At 49.3% G+C, this 13235-nt stretch overlaps 5 protein-coding genes across 5 annotated transcripts; 3 read left to right on the top strand and 2 right to left on the bottom strand.

Annotated features, from left to right (window-relative positions):
* Positions 1–846: 846 nt before the first annotated feature.
* N7529_010558 (autophagy-related protein 17) lies at positions 847–2502 on the top strand (the record flags this gene model as incomplete). The annotated part of the gene is made up of 1 exon (XM_057246085.1): positions 847–2502. The coding sequence occupies one exon, from the start codon at positions 847–849 to the stop codon at positions 2500–2502; it is 1656 nt and encodes a 551-aa protein (XP_057094348.1).
* A 670-nt stretch (positions 2503–3172) lies between these two features.
* On the bottom strand, positions 3173–4873 carry N7529_010557 (serine/threonine-protein kinase RIO1; the record flags this gene model as incomplete). The annotated part of the gene is made up of 1 exon (XM_057246084.1): positions 3173–4873. The coding sequence occupies one exon, from the start codon at positions 4871–4873 to the stop codon at positions 3173–3175; it is 1701 nt and encodes a 566-aa protein (XP_057094347.1).
* A 322-nt stretch (positions 4874–5195) lies between these two features.
* N7529_010556 (chromosome segregation protein SMC) lies at positions 5196–9019 on the top strand (the record flags this gene model as incomplete). The annotated part of the gene is made up of 5 exons (XM_057246083.1): positions 5196–5233; positions 5301–5460; positions 5516–6726; positions 6777–8674; positions 8727–9019. 5 exons carry the CDS (start codon positions 5196–5198, stop codon positions 9017–9019), a joined length of 3600 nt encoding a protein of 1199 aa, XP_057094346.1.
* A 215-nt stretch (positions 9020–9234) lies between these two features.
* Positions 9235–9952, bottom strand: N7529_010555 (GIG1 family protein; the record flags this gene model as incomplete). The annotated part of the gene is made up of 2 exons (XM_057246082.1): positions 9235–9782; positions 9844–9952. 2 exons carry the CDS (start codon positions 9950–9952, stop codon positions 9235–9237), a joined length of 657 nt encoding a protein of 218 aa, XP_057094345.1.
* Positions 9953–10223: 271 nt separating this feature from the next.
* N7529_010554 (cytochrome b5 reductase family protein) lies at positions 10224–11299 on the top strand (the record flags this gene model as incomplete). The annotated part of the gene is made up of 4 exons (XM_057246081.1): positions 10224–10228; positions 10287–10420; positions 10471–11096; positions 11150–11299. The coding sequence occupies 4 exons, from the start codon at positions 10224–10226 to the stop codon at positions 11297–11299; spliced, it is 915 nt and encodes a 304-aa protein (XP_057094344.1).
* Between the last annotated feature and the right edge of the window lie 1936 nt (positions 11300–13235).

Below are 13235 nucleotides of genomic sequence, written 5' to 3'. Positions count from 1 at the left end.
GAGAAGACTCAGGGTGAGATAACACAGATTCGGAGGGGAAAAAGAAAATTGACAGAAGATGAGCATGGGTTTTGCGATTTTAAAGAAGAAAAGCCTGAAATAGAAGAAGTATTGCACAATCTTGTCCCACAAGGTACATTAGGCCATCGAAAGATCTGGGGGAATATTGCGTGACGGAAGGCGAATCCAATATCAAAGGCGGTGAACAGTCATTTATTTCAAAGCACGTGATAGATCACGACCAAAAAGTGGATCTTTGATTGCGCCATCAGTATTTCGTCGCACCTCAACTTCAACTTCCTTTGCTTCCGACAGGTTGTTGATTCGTCATTTCTTATTTACGATAACCCCCTAACTGCACTAGTAATCTCACTAACTTATCTCAATCTTTGTTTGTTTCTGTTTGTCTCATCTCTTCGGCATATCTTACACCGCCAATTAACACGGCAACTTGTCCCCACTACTCCCCCCAGCTTTCATGTTGATCTGAACCATAACAATTTTTCGTAAGTTGAAGGTCTTGACCGAGAGCCCCCTATTTTATCTAGCTTTTTGTTCGTCAAATCAGCTTGCTAGCTCGTGCTTGATCTGCATATGATAGAGCTCAGCTCATTATACCCTAGCATCAGGCTCCCGGTCCGTGGGAGATCCGGGTATGCTCCGCGCCTATCGTAGTTCTGATTTGGTGAAACAAATAGCCAACTAACTTTCTACAGGGCTCAGACGACCTGATATTACAATTTTCCCCTGTAGCAGTTTGACCTGGGTCTTCAAAATTCCGCCGACGCTTCCGGTCTTTCTTATCTGGATGTGCCATCACTGGGCTTGACTTGATTACTCTGCGTAATGGCGTCATCCCAATCCTCCTTGTCGTCTATTCGCCCTGAAGCTGGACCGGGCGATGGGAAGTCCTTGCCTCCAGTCGACACCCTGATCTCATATCTGCTCGGGGCCAAACGATCTCTCGCTTCAATCAACCATGTCTGGCGGGCCAACGAAATAGTTACGGCGTCACATTCATCCCTGGAGGAGAGTGTTATCGTGTGTTCCCGGACAGGTTTCCTACGCCGGGGGCTCAATAGCCAGCTTCGCCTGCTATACGATGTACGAACCGAGGTTGAGCAGATATCATACCGAGGTCGTGATGAATTCTCCGTAGCATTGAAGAATCTTGATGCTGCTGATGCGCGGCTCAAGAGTACCCTGGATTTTTTGCGTGGCACCATTGTCCATGCATCATTTAGACCTGAGGATGAAGAGCAAAAAACCTTACATGACTTTGTTGATGAGCGGGGTGTTGAGGAGTTACATGCTTCCTTGAAAGCCTCTATCGACCGGACTAACACAGCACGAGCCGAGTTGGACACGTCTAATCATGAATTCGATGACGAGCTCGCCGCAACCAGGCAGTCGCTTCGTCACTATCACACCGCCACTAAATTGGCGTCATCCCGTCTATCGATCACATCTTCCTCTTCTTCTACGTCTGATTCCGGACTCCTCACTTTGTCATCAATGCCGGGCCAGATCCAATCATTAGAGGCCCACGCCCAAGAAATGGCTGTTCTGCTGGAATCATTGGTTCGACATTTCGATCTTTGTGTGACCGCTGTGAAGCATACCGATGGCGGAGGCGCTGTCGCACGGTCCATCACCGGCGATATGCCCACCGGCGTGGACGGCAGTAATGATGGGATGCCCAACATTGGGGCGGAAATTAATGCTCACCTCAACGCTCCCCTCGACCCAATGACAGATGCTGAATACCAGGAAATGGTCACTGTCTTGATCAAGGATGCCCCTGAAGCAGAAGATGTGGTCATTGAGATCCAAGATCGTATCACTGAAATGGAATCTATTTTTGAACAAGTCCAAACACAGCGAGATGTGCTACTGTCCATTTCCAATGCAACTATTGAAGTCCACGGCCATCTCTCATCTCTCGCTTCGAATGGTCTACCCCGTTATATTTCCCAGGCACATAATTTCACCCGCGTGTGGCACGAGGAAAACGATCGCATTAACTCTGGCCTCGCAGAACTATGTGACTTACACTCCTTGTACGACGGATTCCTCAATGCCTATGATAGCTTAATGCTGGAGGTAGCGCGTCGGCGACATGTTCGGCAACGCGTGGAAAAAGTAATCCGAGAAACCCGGCACAAACTGGACTTGCTCCATAATGAAGATGCAGCCGCTCGTGATGCTTTCCGCGTGGACCAGGGTGATTTTCTTCCCTCTGACATATGGCCTGGTGTAGGCCTAGCACCCATGCAAGTACAATTTCTTCGACTCGCGGGCGGACACCTTGATGGTGATCCTGTTGAAGACGACGTGCCTGAGGAGAATGGGTATAAGTCCTCGGGAGGTGTCAAGGCTGAAATTCCACAAGGCTATGCCGAAGGTGAACATATTCCCGATTTGCCTCGAGATCTCATCGAGCAAGCTTATGCCAGAGTCAAATTGAGGAACAAAGCCGCTTCGCAAATGCACGCCCCTTGACCGCCTCAATCTATCGTATTTACTCCCTTTCAATTATAACATTTAATCATCCCGCCATCCTTGCCCGAATACCCGTTCTTTTCCTAATCATCATGTAACTATGATGGAAATTGAATCTGATTGGCATTTCAAGTCGCTTCTTACTAATTCAATATGACCATGCCATGCTGATTTCTGAAATGACCTAAATGACGAAAACACAATAGGTCCGACCTTCTTTTATACACATCCTCAACTACCCTACCCGATTCTAGTACATCAGATGCATACTCTTTGGCAGTCGCTCAGGATGTACGCACTGTCGTCTGGCTCTTGTGGGGGGTTTCAGGATGTGGATGGATTGGAATGACTTACAAAGAGAGCTCCGATAGGCATTTGGGTTTAATTTTGTCAATTACATGTACTCCGTTTCAACGATTTCATTTCGTAATAACTTAGTACTTTTAGTCGTTCGCTTTCAAGTAGGCTAAGACAATGTGTTTCGTTCCAAGGTTGCAAATATATATTTTCCCATTTCTATCAAGTGTAGACCAAGGTATCAAATGCCCAATGCTCCATCCATATATGCATTTCATCATCAAATCATGCCAAGCGGGTGTATAACACAGAGCGTGAACGTTCGCAACACCCGTGCACATGCAAAGAGATATAAAGTCAGAAGGCCGCGAGCTTAGTGCTTCTTCCGCGCAGACGAAGAAACAAGCTTCTTCTTCAAGTGCTTGGGCATCTTGTTTGCCCGCTGTTCGCGCTTCTCTTCCTTCACCTTTGCCTTATGATCGCGCTTGGAGTCTTTGTCTTCAAAACGCTTGCCCCGAGGAGGCTTCTTGGCGAATGGATCATCCTCGTCATCAGAGCCAGATCCTGACACAGAGACACCACCGCTTGCATCAGACTCGGCGTCTTCATCAGCATCGGCAGCATCCTTCTTCTTGCCAGCTGCCAGGAGGTCTCCATAGACAAGGTCATCGCCTGTGCCATCGCGGATACGCTCGACATCACGCTCAACATCGTACACCTGCTCCAGTGTCTGGGGGATATATTGTTGGCGGAAAACGGCAGTGTCGACATCATCCGCATCCTGCTGCTCATCGGTGCCCTCTTCACGAGCCACAAGTAGCTTGTCAATGGCGCTGATCATTTCATCATTTCCGGCGGTGATCTCAGTCGGGCCTTCGGGAGAGATAACGAAATTGAACACAGTGCGCTCAGGGAGAGTCATGACGTTCTTGCGGCGGAAGAAGTCGCTAACGTTCTTGATATCCATGCGCAGGAATTCCAAACTGCGCGGGTGATCGTGCTCAACACTTTGACTGACATCAATGATATACAGACGCTCCTTATGGTAGAGAATGTTGTACTCGCTCAGATCGGCGTGAACCAGGTGGCAAGTCTGGTACATAACGCGCATGTGGCCCAACAATTCCATGTACAGTTCACGCCAGCGGGTCTCAGGCTCGGGAATGCTGAACTCAACATCCTTGAGACGAGGAGCACCCAGGCCCTTAGAGCTACCGATGAATCCCATAACAAGGACGTGCAGACGAAGATAGATAGGCTCGGGACAGGGGATGCCAGCGGCGTGGATTCTGCGCAAGTTTCGCATCTCCTTCTCGGCCCACATTTTGACCATGGCCCGGTTGTTGCTCTTGTTGTATCCCTGACGGAAACGGAACTCGCCAGTGACGTACTTGTCACGGTCCTTGAAGACCAGAATACTTGTCTTGTAGACCTTGATAGCGCGGTGCAGCGGGGGAGCCTCGTCGTCCTCTTGCGAAATGGACATGGCATGGTAGACGTTGGCTTCCTTTCCGGTAGACAAACATCCGTGAATTTCTGAGACAAGACCTCTGTTGATCATTTGCAGCAACAGCATCCGTGTGCGAGGATCCAACACTTGTTCCGACGTGGCTCGGTCTGCTTTATCTGCGCCCTTCTCAGCGCGACCCGAAAGACCAGCTTGTTGATCATCGAGTTTGATCTTTCCCGCATGCCGAGTGAGAGACTTGACTTGATCATCGATGGAGGCCGAGGTGTTCACAGTAGGCTTCTGGGTGTTCGTCTTTGGGTAGGTCCATCTCGGCACATTGGAGTCGGCAGCGAGATCGTTGATTCTGCGCTGGCGGTTGTAGGCTTTTGTGAGATCGCTGTTGTCAGAGGACAAGATATCTTCGCGATCCAATTCCTCGTCGAAAATATCGTCGTAGTCCTCGTCTTCTTCATCTTCTTCATAATTTTCGGGCAGATCTTGCCCCGCCTCAGCGGAGTCTGCGTTATCGGGGTTCACATAGCCTTCGTTGGGCACATAGGTGTGCGACGGCGCAAGACCGTCGGCAATTCCGGTTGCCGGGGTAGAATTCTCGTTTGAAGCCATTCTGGAACTTCAATGTCGAGAACGTAGATATGTGATTTCGCCCGTCGTCCCCAAGGTTTTTTTTTTCTGTGGCCCAAAAATAGCTGACCGCCCGGCAGAACCCCGCGCCCAACGAGACGCGCTGATTTCGTTCCTCGCGTACTGAATATCTCTGCTAGTCGCAACAAACCCACGATACCCCTCGGTCATTATTTCTTCGTTGGCAGGGAGGTCTGCAAGATTTTTTTCTGCCAGGTGCATCGTTGAATTTCTTCTTTTTGCGCCAGGCGCGTTATGCCGGGGGTGTTCTAATTGATCATCGCGTCGCGCGTGTTCTTTCAAGATGTATGTGAAGCAGATCATCATCCAAGGCTTCAAAAGGTATGTCACCCCTCCAACCTAGTATATTTGACTTGGAGAACGTGTATTGACTTGCTGCATTATTTAGCTACAAGGACCAAACCGTTATCGAGCCATTTTCTCCCAAACACAATGTCATTGTCGGCCGCAATGGATCTGGCAAGAGTAACTTCTTCGCGGCCATTCGCTTTGTCCTGAGCGATGCCTACACCCATCTCGGTAGAGAGGAGCGTCAAGCTCTTTTGCACGTATGTTATGTACCATCCCATTGATCTGTAGATTAGATTGGCTGACCTCGAGCAGGAAGGTTCCGGTTCCGCTGTGATGTCCGCTTATGTCGAAATCATCTTCGATAATTCCGACGATCGATTTCCTACCGGCAAGCCCGAGCTTGTTCTCCGCCGTACAATCGGTATCAAGAAGGACGAATATACTCTTGACCGCAAGAATGCCACCAAGAACGATGTCATGAACCTCCTCGAGTCTGCTGGTTTCTCTCGGTCCAACCCTTACTATATTGTGCCGCAGGGCCGAGTCACTGCATTGACCAACATGAAGGACTCCGAGCGGCTAGTTTTGCTCAAGGAGGTCGCTGGTACCCAGGTCTACGAAGCACGTCGGTCGGAGTCTCTCAAAATCATGAATGAAACCAACAGCAAGCGCACCAAGATTGACGAACTTCTTGACTACATTAATGAGCGACTTGCTGAACTCGAAGAAGAGAAGGACGAACTGCGAAGCTACCAGGACAAGGATAAGGAACGTCGTTGCTTAGAGTACACCATTTACTCGTTAGAACAGCAGGAGATCGGCAAAGTCCTTAACGAAATCGATGAGCGCCGGCAAAATGGCGTTGAGGATGCCGATAATAACCGCAACCAATTTATTCAAGGCGAAAAGGCCATGGCTCAGATTGATGCTGAGATCGCCGAATGCCGTCAGCAGATTGAGTTCCTAAAGGTTGATAAGGCTCAGCTTGAAGACGAGCGCCGTGAAGCATCCAAGATCTTGGCCCAAAACGAACTCCAGGCCAAGGCTCTCTCTGACAACCAGGCCGCCGCGCAGGCACTGAAATCGCGATACGATGCCGACCTAACGACTGTTCAAGGGGCCATCCGTGAGCGCGAAGCCGAACACCAAGAAATTCTCCCTCGATTCAATGCGCTGAAGGACCAAGAAGATACTGTGAAGTCCCAGCTCACAGACGCCGAAACATCCCGCCAGCGATTGTACGCGAAGCAGGGCCGGAACGCCCGATTCAAGAACAAGTCCGAGCGTGACAAGTGGTTGAACATGGAAGTTCGCGAGACCCATAACTCAATCAAATCTGTTCAGGGTGTTGTCTCTCAAACACAAGAAGATATCCAGGAGCTGGAATCCGAAATTGCTGCCCTCGAGCCCGAGACGGAACGCCTGCGTGAACAGATTGATGGCCGAGGCGACACAATGCATTCTGTGGACGAAAAGGTGCAACATGCTAAGGATGAAAGAGATCGTCTGATGGACCAGAGAAAGTAGGTTATATGGGTAATTGCGAGTACCACATGTGCTGACTTTATTGCAGGGAGCTCTGGAGAGAAGAGGCTAAGCTGGACTCTGTCCTCAGTAACGCATCCCAGGAAGTCGATCGGGCTGAGCGCAATCTCTCGTCGATGATGGATAACAACACAAGCCGCGGAACAGCCGCCGTGCGCCGCATTAAGCGCCAGTATAACCTTGAGGGTGTTTACGGTACTCTTGCCGAGCTTTTCGATGTGAATGAGAGGTATCGCACCGCCGTCGAAGTCACCGCTGGACAGAGTCTATTCCACTATGTCGTTGACACCGACGAGACCGCCACCGCTGTCCTGGAGATTCTCCAAAAGGAGAAAGCCGGCCGTGTGACCTTTATGCCTTTGAACAGACTTCGATCCAGACCTTTGAACATGCCCCGCGCCAGTGACACAATACCGATGATCGAGAAGTTGCAGTATGACCCAGCATACGAGAGAGCCTTCCAGCACGTGTTTGGCAAGACTATTATCTGCCCCAACTTGCAAGTTGCATCGCAGTACGCGCGCAGCCATGGCGTCAATGCTATCACCCCTGAAGGTGATAGATCAGACAAGCGTGGTGCTTTGACTGGTGGATACCACGACTCTCGCTCCTCGCGATTGGAGGCAGTCAAGGGACTAGGAAAGTGGCGAGATGAGTTTGAGACGAAGAAGAGCCGTGGTAGTGAAATCCGAAAGGAGTTGGAGCAACTCGAGCAGAAAATTACCAAGGCTATAGGTGAATTGCAGAAGCTTGAACAGCAAAGACACCAAGTCCAGAACAGCAGTGGTCCTCTGCGACAAGAACTGCGTGGCAAACGTGATCTCCTTGAGAAGAAGAATGGTACTCTCGACGCCAAACGCCGTGCCCTTCGGACATTGGAGTCCAACCTTGCAGCTTTGAACGACCAAGTCAGTTCATTCCAGGCGGAATTATCGACGCCTTTCCAGAAAGCTCTCACCGGCGAAGAGGAGCAGCGACTGGAAACCTTGAGCAGCACAGTACAAGAACTTCGTCGCCAATACCAAGAGCTTTCCGGCCAGCGCAGCGAGCTCGAGGCCCGCAAGTCAGTACTGGAAGTCGAGCTTCGAGAGAACCTCAACCCTCGTCTTGATCAACTTCTCAACAGAGACGTTGACATTGCGGACGAAGAGGTCCAGGGCAACCTGAAAGAGACACAGCGCGAAGTGAAGCGCCTGGGCAAGGCCTTGGAGAAACTCAACACACGGCTGCAGCAAGTTGACACCTCAATCGAGGAAGGCACTGCTCGCGTCGTGGAGCTGCAACAACGTAATGCAGAGACCCGACGAGAGATCGAAGAGCTTGCTCGCTCTATTGAGAAGCACCAGCGTCGTATGGAGAAGAGCATGCAGAAGAAGGCAGCGCTCACCAAGCAAGCTGCTGAATGTGCGGCCAACATTCGTTCCCTGGGTGTTCTTCCCGATGAGGCATTCACGAAGTACCAAAACACCGACTCCAACACTGTTGTCAAGAAGCTCCACAAGACCAACGAGGCTCTCAAGAAGTATTCTCATGTCAATAAGAAGGCGTTTGAGCAATATAACAGTTTCACCAAACAGCGTGAGACTTTGACTACTCGTCGTTCCGAGCTGGATGCATCACAAAAGTCCATCGATGACCTCATTTCGGTCCTTGATCAGCGTAAGGATGAGGCTATTGAGCGGACCTTCAAACAGGTCTCCAAGGAGTTCCACAATGTGTTCGAAAAGCTTGTTCCAGCTGGTCGTGGTCGTCTCATCATCCAACGCAAGACAGACCATACTGCGCGACCTGGCGAAGAGGTCGACTCCGATGACGAGGACGCCCGCCAGAGTGTTGAGAACTATGTTGGTGTGGGTATCAGTGTCAGCTTCAATAGCAAGCACGATGACCAGCAACGTATCCAGCAGCTCAGTGGTGGACAGAAGAGTAAGCTATTTCTGTGATTCCTCTTGTTTTACTTTCTAACGACATCTACCAGGTCTTTGCGCCCTTGCACTTGTTTTCGCCATCCAGGCTTGCGATCCCGCGCCATTCTATCTATTTGACGAGATCGACGCCAACCTGGACGCCCAGTACCGGACAGCCGTTGCGCAGATGCTCAAGTCTATCTCGGACTCTACTAACGGACAATTCATTTGCACCACTTTCCGACCGGAGATGCTGCATGTGGCCGAGAAGTGTTACGGTGTCAGCTTCCGGCAAAAGGCCAGTACAATTGATGTAGTTTCGAGGGAGGAGGCCCTGAAGTTTGTGGAGGAGCAGAAGACGTGATCTTTTGCGCTCTTTGTATATTGTAATTCTCCTTTGCTTTGATGGACTGGCTAGCTGGCGTCTGATACCGGGTTCTTATATCATATCATCTTCATTTCAATCCTCGCAATGTAGTATTCCAATTGTCAAGTTAAAGTTTATTAAATTTTTGATATTGTTTTTTTATTTCAAAGACAATGATCTATGTGTTGTCTGTCAGTGGTGGTATATATTGGTCACTCGCCCGACCATTCGAACAAGATATCATCTGGAACATCGCGCACCAGAATATGAACATGTTCAAGTGCTCTGACGCTCTGCAAACCAACCCAATTTTTGAACCATAGCACATGCGAAGCAGGGTCCGAAAACGATGGATCCTTAGCCAATCGGTCGACAAATGTCTTTTGCACAAAACCGTTGATCATAGCCCGAGATTCATCAGTCAAGTGGCCTTCCCCAGATTGCACGGGAATAGGAGTACGCAACCACACGACCAGGTGCGAAATGCCGGGAGTGAGGCCATAAGGCCAGTCATTGCGGAGGATCTTATAATCCTCGGGATCGGCAAAGGGGCGCGGGTTCTTGAAAGCAGCCAGGGGCCCGCTTTGTTGAATAACCGCGGAGTCAATGCCGGTGGTAGGATCCGGCAACTGCCACTGCAATCGCCGCTGGCAAATGTAGTTTATAATCGATCCGTACTGGGCTTTGGTCTCCGCTGACCAGGCCAGGTATCGGCGCAGATCGGAGGGCTTTCGCTTGAGGGCACCAAGGTCATTTCGTGCTGTAGTGCGGAATGAGGGGAACTGTCGAGCGGGGGAATTTGGAGACATGTGATCACTTACCGATGATTTCTTTCAGTTCATCCCAGTCATGATATACAAATTCCTCATCGGTCATAGCCAGGAGTTGATGGTCCAGAGGCGTAAGATTGAAAGCTGGCACTTCGGGCATGATGAAATCAATATGATTGTGTGAATGCGGGTAAACAAAGGAAAGGCAATGAATCCGCTATGCTATGAACAAAAATGGTAATATATCACAATACGAAGAAGAAGATCAAATGTCAATACCTCGTACTCCGTAGACCGGGGAAGTTTGACCCCAATGGGAATTTCCGTTGGGCGGCGGAACCCCCCTCATTTAATAATTGCTTTTCATTCTTCTCTTCTTCCTCTTCTCTTCTCTTCAACTCTGTCCACGTCTCCGGTAGTTTTCTGTCATAATGAGGTGAGTTCCTTGTGAATACTCAGTTTTCAATCTTGTACAATGGCTAATTCTCTCCAAGTTTCGCCAACATCGGCACGGCCCTCGCCCCCTCGGCCCTGCTCGTCGCGGCTGTCTACGCTATCAAACCCGAATTTGTTACCTACGCTATCGCAGTTGCTGGAATTCTTGCTGGGTATTTGGTCTTCAGCAACAGTACGTGAAATCACCGAATCAATTGAACCAGCTAATCTGACCGATCACAGAGCCCCGTAAGGTGCTGAATCCTACCGAGTTCCAGAACTTCGTCCTCAAGGAGAAGAACGAGATCTCGCACAATGTCGCTATCTACCGTTTTGCCCTGCCCCGTCCCACCGACATCCTCGGCCTCCCCATCGGTCAGCACATCTCTCTCGCCGCTACCATCGAAGGTCAGCCCAAGGAGGTTGTCCGCTCCTACACGCCCATTTCTTCCGACAATGAGGCCGGTTACTTCGACCTGCTCGTCAAGGCCTACCCCCAGGGTAACATTTCCAAGTACCTGACTACCCTGAAGATCGGTGACAACCTGAAGGTTCGCGGCCCCAAGGGTGCTATGGTCTACACTCCCAACATGTGCCGTCACATTGGTATGATCGCCGGTGGCACTGGTATCACCCCCATGCTGCAAGTCATCAAGGCCATCATCCGCAACCGTCCCCGCAATGGTGGTAATGACACCACGAAGGTCGACCTGATCTTCGCCAACGTCAACCCCGACGACATCCTGCTCAGGGAAGTGCTCGAGGGGCTGGAGAAGGAGGACGATGGATTCCGCGTCTACTACGTTCTCAACAACCCACCTGAGGGCTGGACCGGTGGTGTCGGCTTCGTCACTCCCGATATGATCAAGGTATGTTTGCCGTGTCTGGCTGTGTTACTCTCATCGCTAATTAAACTTCACAGGAGCGCCTCCCCGCCCCCGCCGCCGACGTCAAGATCTTCCTCTGCGGTCCTCCTCCCATGGTCAGCGCTATGAAGAAGTCCACCGAGGCTCTCGGCTACACCAAGGCTCGTCCGGTCAGCAAGCTCGAGGACCAGGTCTTCTGCTTCTAAGCGATCTGCGGATCGACGAAAAAGTTGTTGCATTTAGTTCTGCCTCTCTACATAAAACTGTCACGTTGAACCGACTTGGCCTGTGAAGTTTGGTATATATTCGGAATGGTGTTGGTAGATATGTCTATAGACCCCAAGCCGCGATAGGGATTGAGTTCCCTCGGCATTCGGATGGTTGAACTATCCGTTTTGATCCCGGTTTTAATATTCACATTCTTAATTTTTGCTGGACGTCTAATCATTATAGTATGTGTTCTTCCTCATACGTCTGTCCAATTGCGCACTCTAGTCATCGGTCCTGGCAAAGGTTTTATGATATGGGACACCTCTTTCCATGGGGGTGGGGGTATCTTTGAGTATTATATTTGAGGTTAGCAGGGTTCTACGAGATATATGCACATGAACCCGTTCTAAAATACCTGGGTGTGCCTCCAAGTCTAGATAAAATAGCTACTTGGGCAGCGATTCCATGGGTTATGTTATCCGAGTCGGTTGTGGAATGAGAAATCAAAACACAGACCTTGAGCGCAGCCCTAATAAATTTTCAACATTTGCCAGGGATATTCCGTCAACCCTCGAAGACTTTGTTTTGCACTATTGAAATCGGATTGATATTTTGATTTTTGTTCCATGGAACGAGATGCAATGGCAGGTTCAATATCCATGGATGATTGATCGGCCTTATATCGAAAAGATCAGCGGTCCACAGGCAGTTGGAACAATTGCACAAGCCGAGGTTGCCTAAGTGGGCAGGAGACCTGGGTGAAAGCCTAAGAGCAAATGCCCGTTGAAGCCACATTTTATGGGTCATTGGATAACACTTCAAGTGGTGTGATAGTATTCCCTGAATCATGGAACCTCTATGGTGGTGTCCCTAATAATATAGTGAGGCATAAGCAGTTTAAGGTGGAGTCTTACACGGTGCTAAGTCCACAAAAGATTGATAAAATTCCGAGCCAAGACTAGGAAAGACGAGTCAATTTTTCGCTTCTCCACGGAAGATCCATGGCAGAGAAAAGGGTGGAGAGCCATACGCGGCTAAAAGAGACCCGAAGTGACCGCACGAATGAATTAAGAAGGTGTTCGCTTCGAGGGGTTTCTCTTGTTAGAGTTCTAATATTGTTAATATGGTTATGAGTCTCGTGTTTATTAAATTTGTATTGGTTCATGCATAGTAGTTAATAAACTTCTGACTATTTTATAGATCTGAGCGCACACTAGGTATATACGAACCACGTTGTGCTAGTTATACTACAGCTCTTCGTACAAATGTATGTAGTTGGTTAGAACTAAATGCAATGCATCAGGGGTAGTAATGCCCGATGCATTGACCGCTACTGAACCCTGGAATGGACTTAGAGCATTCTTCGGGGTTTGATAATGAATATAATTAGAGAATATTCTACAAACTGGTGATCTTCCAGGATGAGCTACCTATTGTTTTCATGATTGGCCGGACAGACAGCAATAGTCTACTAAGCTACGAGCTAGTTCATGTCCCTCAATGGTAAGATCGGCTGTGAATGTTTTGGTTTCTTGCTTTTACACTGAACAACAATAACTCAATCTAACTGGATAAAGACACTGTAGCATAATATCATACAATTTGGTGGCGTAGTGAACCAGTGGATTTGGAATCCGCTTTGACATCTCGTTCGTTGTGTCGATAGTTCATATCCACTCCATCGGACTAGGCCGCTTTCTTGTTACCACTTAAGCCTTTTGTTCACTATGTAACTAGTACTACTTCGTGCAGCGACCCTCATTCCCCACAGGGGAGTTTTCACATCGGATTTATGAATGGCAAACGCGATCCGCACTGTGAACGGGGACCTCCGCTTTAACCCTCGGCCGATGGGAATGACTCGCCATGGAATTAAATATATAACCTGCCTAGCCGCTCGATAATCTGCCCGTAGGGTTTCAAAAAATGGGT

Source organism: Penicillium soppii, assembly GCF_028829465.1.
Source record: "Penicillium soppii strain IBT 18220 chromosome Unknown utg000007l, whole genome shotgun sequence".
Lineage (NCBI taxonomy): Eukaryota > Fungi > Ascomycota > Eurotiomycetes > Eurotiales > Aspergillaceae > Penicillium > Penicillium soppii.
This window is presented reverse-complemented; position numbering and strand designations above follow the sequence as displayed.